Genomic DNA, 22,346 nt, shown 5'->3' on the forward strand with positions numbered 1-22,346 from the left:
GTTTTTTTTAATTAAAAGGGGTTTGATAAGAATACCTTAACAGGCTAAAACTTGAAATTTTTAAATAATTTAAAAGTAAATCACTAATAATTTTTCGAATTGTTAAATTACGGACAAATAAATCACTAATAATCTTTCAAATTATTTAAATTATTGACAAAAGTATTTTTATAACGACCAAAAACGGTTAAAATATTTTAAAATACAACAAAAAATCAAGTTAAAAAAATATTTTAGAGATTAGACTTTAATATAATTTTTTGTAAGTATAATTAAAAATTAAAAATTTTTTTTTAAATTTTATAATTTTACGCCAATAGATATTTTTAGTATTTTTTTCTAAATAACTAATAATATTTTTAAGAAATCAAGTTAAGTCTAGAGATCGAATTGTGTTCTTTTTTACGTGCACTTTCTTAAATAGTTATTCAATACTTTCACAAAATTTTAGATAATATGACAAGTAGTTTGTCAAATCAGGCCTGCTACACATACAAGCCTTTTTGACTTACAAGCTATACAAGTTGGCCCAAGTCCAAGAAAAAACACGTGCACTACACTTCTCTACAATCCAGCATAAATGCACGCGTCTTAATCAACCGTTGCGTTTTTTCAAAACACGCTCATTATGACGGACTCTTCCTCTTCTTCCTCAATCAAAACCCAAACGATCAAGATTCAAGCCACATTCGTAACAAACTATGATTCTGAAGAAACCTTCTAACTTCTCGCGAAAAGTAGAAGAAATCAAGAAGAAAAAATACAAATTTCCATAAAAAAATCACTAGAAAGAACGAAGAAACATTATTCAAGGTACTGTTTTACTGTTCTTCTAGTTATTTCACATTTCTATTTTATGAAATCGAAGCACTATATCGTAAGTATTTCTCTCTCTGTTTCACTGTTCTTAGTTTAGATCTCATATTACTGTTCTGATGACACTGTTCTTCGTTTACGCTATTTCACGTACTTCTAGTGAATGCTTTAACGTGTGTTTTGATCTGTTTTGGTGCATGTTTTGTACATGTTTACATGTTTTTTAAGTAGGTTTGTGCATACTTACATGAAAGACTCTTCCTCTTCTAAATAATTTTTGGGTGTATATGGAAGATTTTTTTGTGTATATGTCGGACTTGGCATGTGATTGTTGCTTCTAGTGGCATTTTGCCATTTTGAACTTAAATATATTTCTGAACTCATATAATGTTATATAATCCAAAAAAATATAGAGGTGTATAGGACTTATATTATATATATATATATATATATATATATATATATATATATATATATATATATATATATATATATATATATATTAGGAGTTTTGAAATCTAACTGGTACTGTTCTAATTGTGCTTAACCTTGTAGTGTCATTTTATGCATGTTTGGTTGAATTGAATATGATTTTGAACTGATTTAATTTTATTTCATTGAAAAAATAAAATGTTTATGAGACTAGGTTTGCGTGTATGTAGCTGATATTTGGGTGTATCTGACTAATATTTGGGTATATGTCTCTGATTTTTGGGTGTATTTTTTATCTATTGACAGCATCTCTTTTTCGTTGCAGTAAAAATGGCAAGCAAGAACTAAGGTGGAAAAAAAATACAATGTAAGCACAAATATATATCTTAGAACAAGTCAATTTTTTCTAATATAAATATATGTTATTTTAATGGCTCTAATTTTGCTTTTTTTTATAGCAAACCAAAGACTTTAAGTGTGCCACCAGATTGTTGAGTGAAAAATTTGAAAATATGAGCGAGGCAAAGAAAGCGATTGTTCGGAAATTAGGTTTTGGTGGACTGATGCACATCCCGCCGATGAGGGTGCATCATAAACTATTAAAGGAGTTGGCTAACTCCTTTAATTTAGACAAAAACACACTCGAAACAACCTATGATTCCCTTAGAATTAAACCCAGCACAATAGGGGGCTGCCTTTGGCCTCAATGTATCAAGTAACTGATTACAGAAAATCTATATACTTCCATTCTTCGTAATATCTTATTCTGCTATCATGTAATCAAGAAACAAACATAGGTGTATATGAGTGATATTTGGATGTATATGAGTGATATTTAGGTGTATATGACTGATATTTGTGCGTATTTTAAGTGATTTGCTGTATAAATTATTTTCTCTTTTGTAGGAGATCTATTTCCTGAGAAAGTGAGTTATAAGGAACTTTCTTAAGAGAACAAATAGATTTTTAGAAGATTCCAGGGGAAGACTCTAAAGAATTTGACTGATGAGATGATGAGTATTGGTGTTGAAAATGAACAAGATCGCCTGATGTTCAAGAGGATTTTCATCCTCTATATTCAGATGGCATTTTTGTTGCCCACAACAATAAACAAAATCTCTCCTGTGCACCTAGCTCTAATTTTTAAGATGGACAAAATAACCAAGGGCAACTGGAGACCCCATGTGCTGAATTTCATCATCAAAGGCATAACTAATTTCCGTCTGAAAAAGAAGAAATCAATTGACGGCTACCTCTTTGCCTTGATGATAATCTATTTTCATCTGGCAAAAAATAAAGACAAGAAATGAGAAGAAAAACCTACACTGCCTTGGGTTAGCAACTAGAATAGAGAACAGTTGGTTGCAAGGATGAGGGCAGAAATAGATGGACATATGGTAAATGAACAAAATATCTTCTCTGATTTGGGTGTATTTTATTTATGTAGATGCTGTAAACTAACATTTCTACTGTTTCAGGGGATCGTAAAGAAAGCAGAAACAAAAAATAAGTTGAAACAAATGAAGAAAAAAGAAAAGAAAGAAAAACAAAAAAAACCAAGGCAAGTTCATCATCATTTGAGAGTGATATATCTGAAACTGAAGTCTATTCTTCCTCTGAGTCTGAGACTGAAGAAGACTCAGAGGAACCAAAAAGGAAACAACCCACCAGAACGGCCAAAAAGTAAGTAATATATTTGGTGTATTTTGTCACTTTTAGGGTGTATTTTGTCACTTTAGGGTGTTTTTACTAATGATTGTTTGCCTTCCAGAATGGAATCCAAAAAAAGGAAGAAGATTCAGGAGGATTCCAATTCAGAAACTGAATCAAATGATGAGTAATATTCTAAAATTATCATCGCTTTCTTTTCCATTTATTTTCAAAACTTCATGTATTAACAGAGTGTTTCTTATTAACTTTCAAAAGTGAAGAAACATCACCAATAAAAAAATAAAAAACAAAGAAAAAATTCAGAGAACACCCAAAAAGTAAGCACTGCTTTGGATAGTATTTTATCATCAATTTTATTTATTTTTTTGATTCATACTTTTTTTCCAGGGCGCAATCCAAAAAGAGAAAGCAAGTTGTTGAGGATTCGTCTGCTGAACAAACTCAATCCTATGATGGGTAAGATACTTTGTAAAGCTATATTACCGTTTATCATCAAAATTATATTTGTTAACATGTTCTTTTATGCATTTACAGTCAGATCTGAACTTGAAACTGAAGTATTACAAGAATTCTTAAGAAAATCAAAAAAGAAGAAAACCAATGAAAAAGCTACTGCACAGGAGTTTGTTATATTTGGGTGTATAGTAGGAATTTTAAGGTGTTTTGGTTGCTGATCATTGTTTTTTGTTTCCCAGGAAGAAGGGAGCTCTGCTGCCATCGACAGAAGGTCACTATGACTCATCCGAAACGTAAGAACCTTTATTTGATAAAATCTTGTTATCCTGATTTAACTATATGGTATCTTTACTGAATGATATTTATTCTATGCTTAGAATACAGGAGGTGAACTTAGGAAGTGAGAAAGATCCTTTGTCTTAAGGACAAATAGATCAAAGTAGCATAAACAAACCGGCGGATAGCATGTAATTTCTCTTTCTAATACTGGTTGCTTTTATCTTTTTTTACCTTCTGCTTCTAATTCTACATATATTTTTTTTAGAAAAAAAAAAGCTCTTTAATGTTTTATTCAAGAAAAAACAGGCAGAAAAAAAAAAGCAAAAACTGCAACTACGTAAGTTCTCAAAAAACAAAGGCTGTGTTTCTTTTCAATGTTTTAGGTGTATTTTGACTTTATTTGGGTGTATCTCAGGTTGAGTCTGGTAGAAAAATCAGCCAATGATCCAGCTGAACAAAACATGATGGTTGTGTCGGTGGAGACACAGTCACAAACTGAAGCGCTTTCAATGTGAGTTTTACAAGTATATTTCAACCTTATGATCATGAATTTTCACGAGCTTTCTTAACTTTTTATTTTTGTCTTGTTTAGAGTTCCGATTCAAGTTTATGTCCGGCCATCCCAGACAACCCCTGTGCCAGCAATTGAACCATCCCCCGCAAAGTCTCCAGGAGAGAAAATTAGTGAAGAAAGAACAGAAACGTAAGAAATGGTATTGGGTGTATTTGGTTATTATTGGGGTGTATATTGTCCTTATTTGGGTGTATATCTTCACAATTGATCTGTAACTGGTTTTTTTTTATAACATGATTTCTTTTATCTAACCCTGCAGCACTCCACAACCCCCGAAACCTGATGAAAGCACACCCACGGTTCCACCAGCTCCATCTAAAATGTAAGTTCAGCACAATAAAATTTGGTTTTCAATATCATTCATCTATTCTTATTCTTATAGTACGTTATATGTCAACACGCAGTAATCCAGCCCCAAAAATACTGCTGCACTGATGATGATGGCCCGGATAGCATCGTACATACCTAAAGAAGGTCCGATGCCATTATTCAGCCTTGACTTGACTGATTCAAGCCAAGAAGAAGCAGCGACGCAAGAGGGGCAGAGGGCAAAAAGTCTTGAAACACCAAAACTAATCGAACAATTAGAGGAACTAGTGGAAAAAATTACAAACAGTGGGGTGAAGACAGAAGGTAAAAGACCACAGATTGAAAAGCAGAGTGGCGAAAAATTTTTTGAAAAGTTTGAAATTCCTGTGAAGAGCAACGAGATGTCGGCTGAAATGAAAGAGAAATGCTACGTCTGAGCCACACGTGTGAAGACATATGGAGATGGAAGCACTAATGAGTATGACTCTGTGTGTACACTCAAAGCCCAAGATCGATACATTTTATCAAACTTTCACTTTGCATCTCTGAAAGCTGCTACACATATAGAAGCTAAGGTAATATTGGAATAACATTAATGATTTTATCATAAAATGTAACTGCAATGTTGATTGATGTAAATTGATTTGGGATTTTTTTTCTAGATTGTTTCTGCCATGTGTCTCATCCTTAACTAACAAAACATTAAAAGATTTCAAGAAGAAATATACTGTCTCCCCCTTGATATTGTGGTAAGGTGTACTTCAACGAAATTTGGGTGTATTTCTTAAATCCTTTGGGTTTATTTCTGGTATCGTTTGGGTGTATTTCTGTAATCGTTTTGGTATATTTCTGTAATTATTTAGGTGTATTTCTGTAATCGTTTGGTTGAATTTCTGTAATCTATTGGGTGTACTAAATATTTCATTTGGTGTTTCACAAATGTTGCAGAACATGGCCATTGAAAATCATCCAGATGAGGAATTCTTACAGCCTAAAACTAAAAAGCCATTTATGGTTAAAGACTACCAATGTTTATACCCTTCTTGGACCTCAAAAAATTAGCATCACATCCATATGTAAGTTTTCATTTCTAAAGCTTCTTATCACAATTCTTTGCTTATGTGCCAATTAAACTTAAGCACTGTTCAATGTGGACATGCTTCAGATTTTTGCACCTGTCTGCTATTCAGAGCATTGGTGGATATGGGTGGCTGATGCAAGAAAGAGAAAATTTTATATACTTGACCTGTATCACAAGACATGTCCCTCCGAAGCTAGAATGAAGCTAAATAAATTCATTGTAAGTTGTTTCTATGTTTTGTATTTTAATATTTGGGTGTATTTCTGTTTAATATAAGGTGTATGTTTGTGCTCCTTCAGGTGTATTTCTTTATTAAATTTATTCTTATATTTTGCTTTGTTTTTTGTTTTTAGGGGTATGTAATTTCAAGAATGAGGGTATATGCTGGAGGGCACCTCTCAGGAAAAAGGATAATGAAATTGAACCACCATACATTAACATCTCAAGCCAAAAAATAAGGTATAAATCTTTCACTCTGAAAATTAATCTTTCCTATATTAATTTGCTAATTTATTTTTTGTTTTTCAGCTATGATTGTGCCATTTATGTAATCAATTGGCTTGAAATAATTCAGCCTGAAAATGTTAAAAGGGGGAAGTATGAATGGGACAATTGGACTCAGGTAATTGTGTTTAAAACTATATAACTCTCTATTACTTTAGTAAATTAACATAGTTGATTAAAAAGAATATTCTTTCAAACTGTAGGAGGAGGTGGACCACTTTAGAGTAGAATTTGCTTCCCGGATTCTATTCCATGAAATGAATCAAGACAAAGTTGAAGCCATTAGGGGAAGTGATGCAGTAAGATTGTCCAAGCTATCCTCACTATTGTTGAGTCCATATTGTCAGATAGATTCTTATGATGTTGACAGAGGTTAATCTAAGTGTTATGTATTGTTGAAATAGTTTGAACACTTATTGTAAAATTTTGCGAATATAATCCAGTGTTATTATAATTTTTTTTCCATAATTAAATTGTCTCTGCTGTATTTAAAAGCTCTATATTACAGGTTCTAAAAAATGAAGGAAAACAACCCAAACCTACTACTATACACCCAAAAAGTTGAATTTTACACCCAAATAATTTTAATATACACCCAAAATTCTATCTCCTGATGCTGGAACCCTAAAAATCTAAACCCTAAAACTCTAAACTCTAAACCCTAAAACCCTAAATCCTAAAACTCTAAACTCTAAACCCTAAACTCTAAACCCTAAAACCCTAAACCCCTAAACCCCTAAACCATAATCCATAAACCCTAAAATCCTAATACCTAAACCCTAAACCCTAAAACCCTAAAACCCTAAACCCTAAATCCTAAACCCTAAATCCTAAACAAAACACTAATTTCTAACGTAAACAGCAGCATCTCAAAAAATATTAACAGAATAGTTTTTACACCCAAAAAATTGAATTTTCACCCAAATAATTCCACTATACACCCAAAATTCTATCCCCTGATGCTGGATCCTAAAACCTAAACCCTAAACCCTAAAACCCAAAATCCTAAAACCCTAAAACTCCAAACCTTAAACCCTAAACCCTAAACCCTAACCCTAAACCCTAACCCTTAAACGATTAAAAAATTAACAAAACGATAATTTCTAACATTAAACAGCAGAATCTGAAAAATATAAATGTAAAATGTCAAACATAAGAAAATTCAGAAATACACCAAAAAAACTGAGCATTACACCCCTATCCTGTTACTATACACCCAAAAAGCTATCCCCTGCTGCTGGTTCTCTGAACTGATAATTCATAACATGTCTGTGATATTGGCTGGAATTTGGTTGCACCACTGATGCAACATCAAAAAGGTTTAACTGGAAATAATAAGCTCACATATTAGCAAAAATATTAACAAGAAAATTAAACTCAATCACCACCTATTTAAAGAACATGACTTTTACCTTGTTTAGAGCTTTTGTTTTCTTCTTCTTTAAGGCATTTGTAATCTGTTTGTCCAACTTTGAACCTAGCCTATTTTTTGGATGTCCTCTTGTTTGAACCCTTGGAGGGCTTTGAAGCTCATTAACGGATTCCAAGTTGGCATCTTCGTGAGATAACGAACATGTCCCCTTTCTTTTGACTTTCAATTTTTCCATCTCAACCATGACGTTATCGTAGGCACGGTGCAGAATGACAGTTAGCTCCTCGGATTCTGATGTAAATTCGCATATATTTTGCAAACGAAACACCAATTCATCAAACTTCTTGCTTCTTGGCTCCAACAGTGGCTCGTCATGGCTGCTCTTGATGTGTGTGTGTCGCCTCTTTACCTTCTTGCTCCATCGTTCCAATATATATCTCGGTGACACTTGGGTTACTCGTTCAAAGCTTAACACGCTTAGGGCGTGACGACACAATATCCCTCTTGACTCGAATAATAAGCACTGGCATTTCACTTGGGCTGCTACTGAGTCGTAAGTAACCATAAACTTGTTGAATATTGAGCTGAAAACTTGTTCTCCAACTTCGTATACTAAATAGCCTAGAGCAGAGTTTGTTAATCTTGTGATGCAATTTTCCTTCCCTCTGAATTGTGCTTGGACTTCTCTAAACTTTTGGTGAGTGTACACATGTTGAAACTGAGCTTCTATGGAGGATTTTGTTGCACATGGTATGATGGTGTGAAAATCTGTAGCATCGGATTCTCTCTCTGTTTGTTCCCTGCTTCCGAGGCAATTATCGTATTGTTTGACAAATTTGGATAAGTGAGATGTTCCGGATAATGAACTTGTTAAAAAAATAAATGCATGCTCTCGCTCCTTTGTGTGCTTCTCATCCCGACCAAGAAGTGGTGATCCAGATAAATTGAAACCCATATATGACGGTCTTCGTAAAGATCTGCATAATACACTCAAATCAGAATATATTACCCCCAAAAACATGCAATTTACACCTCTGCTGCAGATTTTAAGCATCATTATCTGAAAGCCACTTGTTGTCCACAAGACCATACTTCAACAGAAAATCATTCCAATTCCTATCAAATGATTCTTTGCTATGAGAGTTCCAAACAACTTGACTTATTTCTTGTTCAATTTCTGCGTGTCCCTTGTAGTCGTTTAATTTTCTTGGAATCTGTTTTGTGATGTGCCAAATACACTAACGGTGAATTGTTGTAGGCATACAAGCCTCTATAGCCCTTTTCATTGACGCGCATTGATCGGTGAGTATCCCTTTCGGAGCATTTCCTCCCATGCAACGAAGCCAACATTGAAATAACCATTTGAATGATTCAATATCTTCGTTTTTCATCAAAGCACATCTAAGAAGTGTTGACTGACCGTGGTGATTCACCCCGACAAAAGAACCACAAACCAGATTATACCTGAAATAGATTGCGACAAAACAGAATTAAAATCAACAAAATACACCAAATAATGATTCTATACACCCAAAAACCTCCAATTTACACTTCTGCAGCAAATTCATAAAACAACATTAATTCAGCATCATAAACCAGAACAGCATGTTACCTGTTTGTATTGTAGGTGGTGTCGAATGAAATAACATCTCCGAAATACTCAAAAATAGCTCTGCTCCTTGGGTCCGCCCAAAAAGCAAGCTTAATCGACTGATCGTCCTCGAGTTCGAGCTCAAAAAAGAAATTCTGATTCTTCTCTTTCATTCTTAATAAGTATTTTCCGAATTCTTTTGTATCTTCTTGTTCCGAAACATTCTGCACTTCTCTCGTGATGTAATTCCTCACGTTTTTTTCGATAAAATTTAACTCGCGGTGACCCCCGGCTGCCGCAATGAATGATTGGTAAGTTTTACTTGATCTGATACCGGCTTTCTCGTTATTCTCTATTGTACGACGAACGGACATGCTTAGTTCCCTGTGCTGTTTGAGCAACTCTGCTTGAGTTGGACAGCAAGGATGTGAATGATAGAACACGACCTTCGAAATGATTCAAGCACCAACATCCTTCAATATGTGTATATAAATTCTTGCAGGACAATTTAAACCAGCTGTGGAATTTGTCTTCTCAGTCGGAAATATTTTAGATTTCCATTTTCCTATCTGTTATATGTAATCAATTGATTCTTAATTTTGTTTTCTTTCTTATTTGTGCTTTGAACTCTTGTAGAAAAATCTGCAGCCTTCGCATAGTCCTTGTAAAATTTTACAACATCTTCAAGGGTATTAAAAGTCATTCCAACCTTGGGAACAAAGTGGTCATCAACATCACAGAGGGGCTGCAAAATGCACCATGTTAAAAATAAGGATATACTATACAGTTTCTACACGTCATAAAAAAATAACAATTCAAATAAAATACACCCAAATATTCCTGATCTACACCCAACGACAACAACTCAACTAAAATAATAAGAAAAGGCATAAATTGTAAATACACCCAAACTTTCCTAAAATATACCCAAATAGTTCTGATCTACACCGAAACGTCTGGTATAAAATGCACAAATTAATCAAAACTAGTACATTAGATTCAATTCACAGTCAATGTTCACGCATTAATTTCACAGTCAATATTCACGCATTATTTAGCTAGACAATCATAAAGGACTAACTGCATCAAATTCATATTCAATAATTAACTGGAACTAAATCACACCTCAGGAACTTCATTCGATTCGAATTCAAAATCCACTTCGCCCTGGTTCAGCTGACAATCTGAAGTTGAATCACCCATTATCTTCAAAACGATTTCAAAGCTTAATTTCAGAAACCATAAAAATCGAGAAAAACGAAGTAAGAAAACAGAGAGAGAAACACACATAAATGACGAATGAGAAACCAGTGAGAAACGGACGCAAACAAGGAATGAAAAGGCAGAGAAAAACGCACGAACGAGATCAAACAAAGAATGCAAGAAATTTGAAAAAGGAAACGAAATTCTTTGAAAAAAGGAAGTTATATATTCGCGCGTTAATTATTTAAAAGTCTGTTAAGCAGGCACGTGAAACATACATGCCACAAGACGCGCGCGTTTGAGGGTAAAGAACTTGTAAGACTTGTAAGCGCTAATCGCTTGTATGTAGAGATTATTCGTTGTCCAAATATAAAATTTATTTGTCATTTATAAATATATTTATTTTTTATTAGTTGGTTTAATTATTCTGTTGGTCCTATAGTTTTGCCAAATTTTTAATTAGGTCTTTATATATTTTTTTTCTTTTTAATTGAGTCTTTGCACCAATTTTTTTTTAATTGAGTCCCTAAACTTTTTTTTTTTTGTTATTTGGGTCCTTGCACTATTTTTTTTACTTGAGTCCCTATACAATTAAATTAATTAATATTAAGAGTGACCTAATTGAAAAATAATTTGGTACAGGGACCAAATTAAAAGGAAAAAAATTATAAGGACTTAATTAAAAATTTCGTAAAACTATAAGGACCAATAAAATAATTAAACCTTATTAATTTTATCATATTTTAAAAATATTTTGAGAGTATTTTTTATTAACAAATTTAAAAAAATTTTCTCTCGATCATTTGATAATTCAAGAATATGTTTGGTGGTTTACTCCTAATTTAACGTAGTTAATATGTTAAGAGTTTAATTTAATGCATTGATAGTATTTGAGTTTTATAAAATCATTTAATCATATTTACGTGTTTAGATAACTCTTTAAGTACTAAATATAAAAATTATTTGTTTTTACTAATGTGATAATATATAATTGATTATTTATGTAAAACTCATTTATTCTAACCGTATATGAAAATTAAATTCATATATTAATTACTTAATAATTTACTTTTTTTTTTATAAAAAGTTATTTTTTTTTTTTTGAAATAAAGCAAGCTCAACACATTAAAGTGGAGCATACATAGAAAGGAAAATAATTATACAATGCAACACCCAGAACACACAACACGTTTCTTACAGGCTAGGATTGGCAACAGGACTCACAACGGATTCCACCCACACCACTCTGTGTAGCTCAACACCGTCTTGGTTTGAATTCCCTCAATGCTTGCCCTTGTATTATTGAAGATCCGTGCATTACGTTCCAACCAAATGTTCCAAATCACTGCAAAGAACGCTGTCATCCACACCTTCTGCCTTTGTTGTCTATTGTGCATGCCACGCCAACTCTCAAACAGATCTTTAATGGTTCCAGGAATTACCCACTCCCGACGAAACGACAGCACCCAATGACACCACACCTGCCATGTTACCTCACACCGAAGAAATAAATGCTCAGCCGATTCAGTTTCCTTAGTACACAGCACACAAGCGCTATCACTCTGAATGTGGACTCCTAGTCTAGCCAGCCTTTCCTTGGTGTTAACTCTACCAACTAGCACAAACCACCCAAAAAGCTCAGAGGTACAAAACCTTTCCAAAGTGTACTTGTGAAGTTATAGCTCGTGATCTCCTCCGACAACGTTTCCGATTGTATGACCTGTATAATGGACTTCGTAGAAAAAATACCTTTATTGTCAAACTTCCACATCACAATGTCCTCGCGCTCAGCTGACAGCTTCACTGGCCTTAATCTCTCATGGAGTTGATGGAGAAGTTCCATCTCCCATTGAAACAGTTCTCTCCTCCATTGAAAATTTCATATCCACTCTAGCCCATTCCAAAATCTGCAGTCCCCAATTAAACAACCTTGTTGGCTCGAAACAGAGAAAAGTCTTGGAAAACTCACTTTCAGAGCACCATCCAAAACCCAGTTATCCTCCCAAAACCGGATTTTCTTCCCATTTCCAACTTCCATTGCCAGGCCACTAACCACTTTATCACAAATCCGTGGTTCCTTGATATTTAGCTGAAAAATGTCCTTCCAAGGCCCACCTACTCCTGTTAAAGACTAAGTTGGAAGCATTACATCCGGGTTCAATTTGTTGCATGAGCAAACAATCCTCTTCCACAGCGGGCACTCCTCCTTAGAAAATTGCCACCACCACTTAAACAGGAGCTCTGTATTCCTCAGCACTGCATCACCAACCCCCAATCCCCCCGCTTTCTTTGGAGCCTGGACCAACTCCCACTTAACCAAAAGTATACCAGAGTTATCGTCCTCCTTGCACCACATAAAATTCTTTTGTAATGCAATAATCTTGTCTGCCACTGCTTTTGGCATCTTGTACAGACTCAGATAATAAATGGGGAGGCTATTCAAGACCGACTTGATAAGTACCAGCTTACCCGCTTTAAAACTATAAGGATAGAGGTAATAAAATTTTATTCCATCATAGTAATTAAGAGTGTTTAAGATTTCGGTCGGCCTAAAATCCAAATTCGAAGTATATTTATTTAAGTTGGCTTTGCCGATTATTATGTTGTTGCGTTCTTGGATTGAGTTTGTACTTCAAACAGACTTCGAATAGACCAGGTTTAGTTTGGTAAAGTTTTTATTTTTTAAAAGTAACTTATAAAAGTTAACTTTTAAATAGCTTTATAAAAGTTATAATATTTATGTTTGGTAAATCAAATTAAAAATAGCTTTCAATAAACACAAGCAATAATAATTGCATTTGGTAAAATAATTTTTAAAATTTAAAAATACTATAATAGACATAAATGTAAGTATTAAATTTAAAAATTAGTTAACATATGAGGTTATATTAGACTTTTAAATTTTAAAAAGTACAATCCAACTTTAAAAAGCTCCTTATTATGTGCTTTCAAAAATATCCCTAACTTTTAAAAGCTACAAACACAACCACTTAGACTTTTTAATTTACCAAACACAAAAAAGCACAAGCACCTCTCCAAAAAGTTTTACCAAACCAATATGGTCTAAAATTATATTTTACGTTAATAACATCTTTTATATTGTATAATGTTGTTTTTACTTTAAAGTAACTTATTTTGATATAAATGTTATATAATATTTACTAAATTTAATTTTTAAAGATGAGATTTTATTAATTTGTTATATAAAATTTATAAAATTGTATATACTAATTATGTATCAGATCAACTTGATTTAACATGATTTATTTTGGATCAATTTAGAATAAAGTTTAGAGTTTAGATCGTTAAAGTAGATCGGATTGAAATTTAAATCTATTTAAACTCAATTTAATTCGACTCATAAAAGCTTCCTGTACTAATAGAGACTTTTTTTTTTAAGTATAATTGGACATTTATTCTGACACTGCTCAAAAGAGTATATTTGGCATGTTAGAGCTAAGAGGTAGAATGATAATTTTATCATGTTCAAAAAATTGAAAATTGAAAAAATTATACCATACCGGTCTTGAACTTTAAGGAGATCAAAAGTTCATCTAAAAAACAATGGTACTAAAAATGACGATACTCATAAAGTCCATTGAACTAAGTTAGCACAGTAAAAGATCCAATAGTATTTTTCAAGTCCAATGAAAGACACAAATTAGCAATTATTTTTGAATTTATGTAGTTTCTATTTTAATCTGATTTGTTAAATATTTGATTTGGTTTTGATTTGTTTAGTAGTATTTTTAGATATTTTAAATTTAAATCAAATCTGATATATTCTAATAAGATCAAATATGATTTAAATTAGTTATTTTATCTTTAGGAGATTTAAATTCAAATTAGGTATTTAAAAAGATTTGACTCATCTTTAGGTTGAGCTTAGGTGCTTATTTAAACACTCTTTGTGACTCATTCTAATTAAATTTTGATGAATAAAAATTTTTAGTTGCTTTATGTTTAGCTTAGGTGCCTATTTATACTCATTGAAGGATTCAACCTAAAGTAATTATTTGTGTAAGTTTCTTTCAATTCTCACCCTTTGATCTAAGTTGTCAATGATAAGTTCTTTAAAGGTTTAGTAGGGAATTTCTCTTAGTGACATAAGTTGCTAAGAACAAGTTTTTTTAAAGGTCTAGTAGAAAAATTTCCTTTTTATATCTATTCTATTTTCTTACCTATCTTTTTATGTTTTTGCTGTGTATTTTTTTATTCTTTCAACTCCGTCCGTATTTTCTTATTATTTGATATCAGTTATAGGTTATATGTAAATTCTTATTTATCTATACGTTTTAGAATTTTTATTTAGTCTCTTTGTTTTATCTTTTGTTTCTCCAAATTTTGTTTAGAGTCACATTAAAAAAAATAAAAAATTTAAAAAAAAATTAAACATAAAAAAAAGGAGAATTTGAAAAAAAAAATATAAATTCAAAAAAAAAAAAAAAGAACGAAAGAAGAAGAGATGTTTTTAAATTACAAGGTTATTGCTTTTAACATTTTAGAATCCATATTCTAGATCTATTTCATATTAATTTGGCACTTGTGATTCAAAATTCTCTTTTTTTTTTTCAGAATCTACATTTTAATATTGTGTCAATTTACTTTGTATTTTAATTGGGATTAAAACAATTTCAGCAACCTTTATCTCTCTTAGGTTACATTTGTTTATAGAAATGAGACACTGAGATAGAGACACAAAATTATATTTGACAGATGAGAGACATTATATCCAGAAAGACTAAATTTGTATATTTTATGTCTATCCTGACATAAAAGTCATAGAGATATTAATAAAAGACACAACTTATTTTTTATTTTTTTCATTATTTTTGTTAATTTTTTATAATTATATTTTTTATTATTATATTTTTCTTCTCAAATTTTTTGAATAAAAAATGAGAATAAAATAGATTTTCATAATTTGTTCTAATTTATCACCGAACATAATACAAGAATACCAAAATTTGTGTCCTTATTCTTTGTGTCTTATTCTTAGTGTCTTGTCTTATCCTGTTTTCAGAAATAAACACAGCTTTATTCTTTTCTTTCCTTTGTCACGTACTTTATTTTTTTTGTCCAATTAAAAGTCTCTATCATTCAAATTATCTTAGTTTGGTGTCTCAATTCTTTAATTTTTGAAGTGCAACTTATTAAAGTAATCCAAAAATAAAAAAAGACAAGAGTGGTGAGCTCAAAAGAGGAAAAAACTACAAATTAAGTGCAAACACGAGTGTACTAATTCGAACAGCATACGCGAGAAGAGCGTTGTAAGGTCCTTTTTATCCTTTTTCAAGTTTCCAAATCAGAACACAATGAGGCTTGAGAATTATGATAGTGATGATAATAGAATTTCATATGCGAAAAATATTTTCAAGATTCAAATTCCAAATTTTAAAGAAAAGAATGATGCTGAAACATATTTCGAATGGAAAAAGAAAGTAGAGTTGATTTTTACATGTCACATCCTATCAGAGAAAAAGAAAGTTAAAGTGGTAGAAGCTAAATTTTTCAACAATGCTCGTATATGGTAGAATGAGTTAGGAAAATCTAGAAGAAGGTATGAAAAAAGTCCAATTTATAACTGGGAGAAGATAAAGAAAATCTTAAGGATCCAGTTTACGCCATTATTATAGCATAAGGAGTTTCTTAAAAAAGTTCATAAGTTGAAACAAGGATCAAAATCTGTAATGAAGTATCATAAGGAGTTGTTGAATTTGATGACTAACGCTAATGTTAAAAAGGATCCTGAAGTTTCTATGAGACACTTTTCTATTAGACTAAACAAAAAAATGCAAATAAAGTCAAATTTTATCATTATGCAACAATAGAGGATCTTGAACAAAAGGCATACAAAGTGGACTAAGTTGCTGGATTATTTTTCATATGTGATAGAACAATGTAATGAGAATGTGATTGCTAATGAATTGTCTATAAAATATGATTTAATCTCAATTTTTATTCTTAAATTCTTAGTTTTTAATTATATAAAGTATTTTTATGCAACTAAATCTTATTTTCGTTCTATATCGGTTATTTATGAGAATATTGATTTTAAGCGTTATAGTAGAATAAAAAGAATATCAAATATGTTATCTATATATTTTTGTTAGCCTTATAGATGTAAGAGTATTGATGGACTTTATTTTGATTTTTTTTGCATATAAAAAAGTTAAATTTCAAATTTTTTTAAATATATTATACATTTTTTTGCTGATCTCTACTTATACATAAATTAATATTTTTATAATTTTTTATTTAATTTGTGTAAAACTCAGTTAAATAATAAATTAATTATGAGTGAAAAGAATTAAAAATAAAAATTTTAAAATTGAGAAAAATAAAAATATTTAAAATACGAATTAAATGGATTAATTCAAAAATGCAATGATCCCACTCATCAGTAGATACAAGTACCAAAATACTCTAAGCCAAAATCAAAGAAAAGGAAAGCTCGGAAAATTTGAAAACTTTTTAAACGTGTTTTCTATTTGAAGTTGGAAAATGATCAACCCTTTATGCCCTTCTGAAACTATAAAGTTCAGTGATGGTCATGGGTGGTTTTGTGACCATTCTTCTCTTATGAATTAGAGCGATGTCTTTTTTGGGGAGTGGTCTATCATTTAATTAAACGTTTTAATTGTTAACGGAAACTGTTACTATATTAATAGAAGGACAAACACGATTAATCTTAAATTTTTAGCGATTAATTTGATTAAAAATATTATTCAGAAACAATTTTAACGAATAATTTATTTTTTAAGGACTAATTTAATCATTAGCCTTTATAATATTAGTTAATTTTTTATTGTCTCTATTTCAAATTAAAATAATCTACTATAAACTATGTAATAGAATAATTAGGGCAATTTACATAAATAAAATGAATGAGATAAAGTGTTTCGCAAATACAACATTCTAAAAAATCAGGCAAAAATGCAACAAACTCAATTATATGTAATCCGCGACAGCTAACGCAGAACCTGAATACACGTAATCCGCTACACCCTGTCGCGGATTACGTTGAGGAGGTGAAACACATAAACTGCTACACCCTGTAGCGGATTATGAAGGAGTTGGCTTACTATGTAAACCGCTCTACAACAGTTTCTTCACAATGTGGCTACTTGGAAAATGCCTATGTGTATGTTTGGCAAACGCATTGGAGAAAAGAGAAGTGATTCCACCTCTGAACACACCTTCACGTGAAGCTAAAATTTGTCGTTTCTGCGTTCATGTTCATGATGGCTGGTTACTGTTGGGAAATTAGATGAGAAATTTTTTTGGTTCCAATGTTTTTTTTTCATCAAAATCTTTTAAATTTGTTTCAATCACTAACAAGGTGAATATTTTTATTTTCTTTATTATTTTAGTATTCTCGTTCATATTTTAATTTTTATATTTTTTTTGTTTATATGATATATGTGGTTGGCTTTATAGAATTTTTATTCTTTTTTATCTATATGAATTTTTTTTCTATTCCTTATTTGATGTACTCTATTTTTGTTTTGTATAAAAAAAATTATTTTTTTCGGGTTTATAAAATTTGTAATTGTAATTATTATATAATACGTTTATTATCAAAATTTTGCATAATATGAATTATGATCCTATCAAAAAGTATAAAAAAATAAAAAACTAATTATAAGTAACAATAGAATCATCAATAATAAAAATTTATAGTTTAAATAATATTAAATTACAAAGTATTGATAATACTAAAAAAATTATAGAATATTTTCTTTTTACTTGACATTATAAAATTTATGGTACTCTCTTTCATATTTTTATCTTTTATTGTATTTATTTTATTTATATGATAAATAATTTTTATATTATTTCACTTATGATTTTTCATGTATATTATTATTTTTTTTAATTTTTATTATTTCTTTGTTCATATTAACTTTTTTTATTATTTACAATTTTTTATGTTTAATAATTTTTTATTATTTTTTGTTATCATTTTTTGTATAATACTATTTTTTATTATATAATAATTACAATTACAAATTTTAAAAAATCGAATAAAAAATAAATTTTTTTGTACAAAACAAAAATAGAGTATATAAAAGAATAGAAAAAAAATTTCATAACACCAACAACATATATTATATGAACTAAATTTCTCATCTAATTTCCCAACAGTAACCAGCCATCATGAACATGAACGCAGAAGCGACAAATTTTAGCTTCACGTGAACGTGTGTTCAGAGGTGGAATCACTTCTCTTTTCTACAACGCGTTTGCCAAACACACACATAGGCATTTTCCAAGCAGCCACATTGTGAAGAAATCGCTGTAGGGTATCGTGGTTTATATAATAAGTCAACTCCTTCGTAGGTTATCCTGAATAACATATAACAAAAAGTAATCAAATGAGTGAGCGACAGAGAGAGTGGTGGGGAAACACCGGGCATGGTAGGGCTAGGCATGACCGACATCTAGGTACGGATCCAAGGGTTTAGAACCGAGAAGCGTTTCTTCGTTTGGCACAGGACTCTTTCACCATATTTGTTGACCAGTTACCAGGAGACATATCAAAGAAGGAATTGTTTAGATTGTTCTCATAGACGGGGAGAATCAATGACATTTACCTTTCCAGGAAGCTGAGACACGGGGTGGTGTACTTGTTTGCGTTCATCCGTTATATGACTAAGGGTGGAGCCTTGAAGGCTATTTCAGAGATGAATCGTATGTGCTTAAGGGGAAAGGAGCTCTTCATCGGCGAGGCCAGGTTCAGGAGAAATGTCTCGAAGGGGAAGACGATATTGGATAGTGATGGGTTAAGGATAGATATAGACACTAGGATGGCTGATCGGGGGAATGTTCATGAGAAGAATGCGAGTCCGGTGGTAGAAATGGTGACTGATTGCGGGTTACATCCTGCTCAAACCAATGATCACTTGAATGGTAAGGAACGCATGGAACATGAGAATGACCCCCAGAGAAGGTGTTGGCCGATTGATAGAGAGGGACCGGGTGTAAGGGTCATACAGGTTACAATGGCGGAAAATAATTTGGATTGGCTGCACCGAAGTATTGTTGGGAGTACTTTGAAAACTATTGATTTTCGTTTGTTGAACGAGATAGCTTGATCGGAAGGGCCTCATGTAGTGAAGGTTTGTGAGTTGGGGGCTTACAAAGCCTTGTTAATCTTTGACAGTACTCGCAACACAGACGAGGCGCTCACATTTAACATGAATGGGCTTTTGAAGTTCTTCTATCGTGTTGGTAGATGGAGTGAGGTTGATCGGTGTGATAGGAGACGACTCTGGATTCAGTGTATCAGAGTTTCGATTCATGTGTGGTCCGAAGCTACGTTCCGCTTGATTGGCAAACAGTGGGTAGATGTGGTGGTCTGTGATCCTGTGACAATCTCATGCTCATCGTTTAGTGTTGGTTGGGTGTTGATTGATACGTGTAAGTTTGAAGTTATTCATGAAAGGGTCCGCATTTCTGTAGGCACGGAGTTGTTTGACGTCTTTGTCTCAGAGATGGAAAGTGGGGCTTCTGCTTCATTGGAATATGCGATGAAGGGTGGGATGGGAGGTAACCAGAGCTCTGTAATTGGAGGAGGTTGTGCTAATGTAGGACGGGCGAATCCTGTTGCGGGAAATTTTAGTCAGGAGCGGCGGCAGACCTGGGATGCAGCGGCGGAGTTGATGACGTTACTGGTAAGGGAGGCGGAGCAAATAATGGGTAGTGTAGTAATTTCTTCGGAAGATTTGAATGAGTGGAGTAACGAACTTTTGAATTTGAAAATGGCAAGGACTAAAGTTAAGGAGTATGATCTTAATTTGACGAAAGTTGGATTTACGGGGTACCTAGCTCATGATGCGGATGATGATTCGGAGAGAACTTTATCCTGGGATTTGGCTCACGGTACAGAGGCTGGAGTAGATATCACTAGTGTTAGGAGGTGGGTGGGTCCAAGTCAAAATTCTTTTATTCCTAATAGATCTAAAGCCCAAACTTTGCTAACTAAGGCTAAGGAGGTGCACTTGGGCCTAAAGATCTGTAGCCCACTTGATGAGAGTGATGGGATGTAGGAGATAGGCCAGGCTAACTACATTGTGGAGGAGGGGTTCTGTCGGGTCGCACCGGGTGCTGGTGTGCTTGAGGAGAAGAGGACTGCCGGCGGTGAGTTCTTCCAAGGCGGCGTAGCCATCACAAGCAGGCGAAGAAGCCTGGCCGGTCGGGACGAGTACCGATGCGAGGGGGGACTGATTCAGCTGAAGCGGAGGGAGGACGGTTGCCGGGTCATGCAGTGCTATACGGGGAAGAAGGGGGTCGGCCGAGTCTTACCTCTGGAAGCGATGGAAGGTCGATTCGGGAGACGGAGGACGGGATCTCTGCTGACAGACGAACGGCGTTACTGGTAGCGATGACTGGAAGGGAGGGTCGGGAGGGAGAACTCGGTGGTACCACTCCAGATCTGAACGGCAACTTGTGTAAGAACCGCAACTAATCAACCGGTTAATTAAGTGATTAATTGCCCAAATTAGATTCCAAAAAGTTAGAGAGAGAATTTGGGGATTTAAAGGTGATTTTTGGACTCAGTGAGTCTTTCTGAGTCAGAAAATGTGCTTTCTACGAAAAACCGTGAAAAATCACGAACCAGCAGTTAAACCGGTTGAACCGGTTCAAGTCTGCCTGGTACCGTACGAGAAAAGTGAAAACCGTCAAAAAACCTTAGAAAAACATTAGAAATGGAAAACCGGGCTTTAATTTTAAAGATTTGGCCCGAAGTTAGGCCAAACGGGCTAAAAACGCTAACGGGTTGGATCGGGCCCAAGTTGGGCCCAAGCCCAACATATAAATACACTTAAATGAATACATTTCAGCCACTTTCACCCTCATAACCTAAACACAACAGCAGCTGAAGTGAGGAGAGAGGTGAGAGCTTTTCACCATTGTTACTATTCACTTCAAACTTTCCAAGCTCATATCTTGAGCTACGGAGCTCCGATCGCCGCACTCTTTGCAGCTACGCGTTCCTTGTGAAGAGCTCTACAAAACCCACCCAAGAAACCCTCAAGGTAATCACGAAATCTTCCCAGTTTCTCTCTTCAAAATTTCAGGTTTTATTAGAGTTTTGGGTTAAATGAATTTTTGTGATTTTGGATGTTTAGGTTTGCTCTAATCCTTGCTTAGCTTTGGATTTGTGTTATCAAATCTGTTGAAAAAGGTAAAATCTCTTAAACCCTTGTGAGATTATGCTTATGTTGAACCCTAGGTTGATTTGTGGTGATTTATATGTATATAGTTTGATTATTGTGGCTTTGGGAGCTTTTGGAACTTATTTGTGCTTGTTGGAGTGGATTTGAAAGCTTGGATTGTGGTTGGAAGCTTGTTGGTGCTCATTTTGAGTTTGGGTGCATAAAGGGAGTCGGCCAAGGTATGGTTTCAGTTTCCTCTATGTAGTATATAATATTCATGGACACTTAGGCTAGTTGACCCTAAGATAGGATTGAATGTTGTTGGTGTATGAATGATTATGTGTAAATTGATGTTAATTGTTGGTATCCTTGGAATATTGTGATTAAGGATAATTATGGAGAATTATTGGTGTTAATGAATATTGATGATTAGTGTTGTTGATGAGGTTGTTGGTATTTAATGATTGATGATGAATAATGATGTTGTTGGAATTTAATGATTATACAGGTTGATGAGAGATGTATGATTTATTGTTGTTGATGAGGATTTGTTGATGTGGTTGATAATGGATGATAAATATTGATATTTTTGGTAATTGAAGGTGAGTGTTGGGATTGTTGATAAATGGTTATGTTGATGTTGATAGTATGATGTTGGAGTTTGATGTTGAAATTAATAATGATGATGGTTAGTAAGGGTATTATTATGTATTTGATAGTGAGAATTGATGATTATATATGGTGGAGTGGTAAATTGGATATGGAAAATGGTAAATTCTGATATGTGATAGAATTGATGTGGTTTTGGTTGGATTGGGTTATGAAAGTTGGTAAATTGAGATTCTTGTGAGTCTTGGTAAAAGTTGACTTTTGGTGAACTTTGTCTAATCATAACT

The 22,346-nt window shown here is 33.0% G+C and overlaps 1 protein-coding gene across 1 annotated transcript; it reads right to left on the reverse strand.

Moving 5' to 3' along the window:
• Nucleotides 1-11,508: 11,508 nt before the first annotated feature.
• LOC107607312 (uncharacterized) lies at nucleotides 11,509-12,131 on the reverse strand. Its single transcript, XM_016309279.1, has 2 exons — nucleotides 12,038-12,131; nucleotides 11,509-11,903 (listed from the first exon to the last, which is right to left on the reverse strand). The coding sequence occupies exons 1-2, from the start codon at nucleotides 12,129-12,131 to the stop codon at nucleotides 11,509-11,511; spliced, it is 489 nt and encodes a 162-aa protein (XP_016164765.1).
• Nucleotides 12,132-22,346: the final 10,215 nt, after the last annotated feature.

Source organism: Arachis ipaensis, chromosome B7, assembly GCF_059453495.1.
Source record: "Arachis ipaensis isolate K30076 ecotype BB chromosome B7, ASM5945349v1, whole genome shotgun sequence".
In the NCBI taxonomy this organism is placed as follows: Eukaryota; Viridiplantae; Streptophyta; class Magnoliopsida; order Fabales; family Fabaceae; genus Arachis; species Arachis ipaensis.

Excerpts from the sequence above, each read along its gene's own strand:
- LOC107607312 (XM_016309279.1), bottom strand. The coding sequence starts at position 12,131 with ATGGAACTTCTCCATCAACTCCATGAGAGATTAAGGCCAGTGAAGCTG. Across the intron at positions 11,904-12,037 it reads GTGGAAGTTTGACAATAAAG|TTGGTAGAGTTAACACCAAG; the intron begins GTATTTTTTCTA and ends GGTTTGTGCTAG.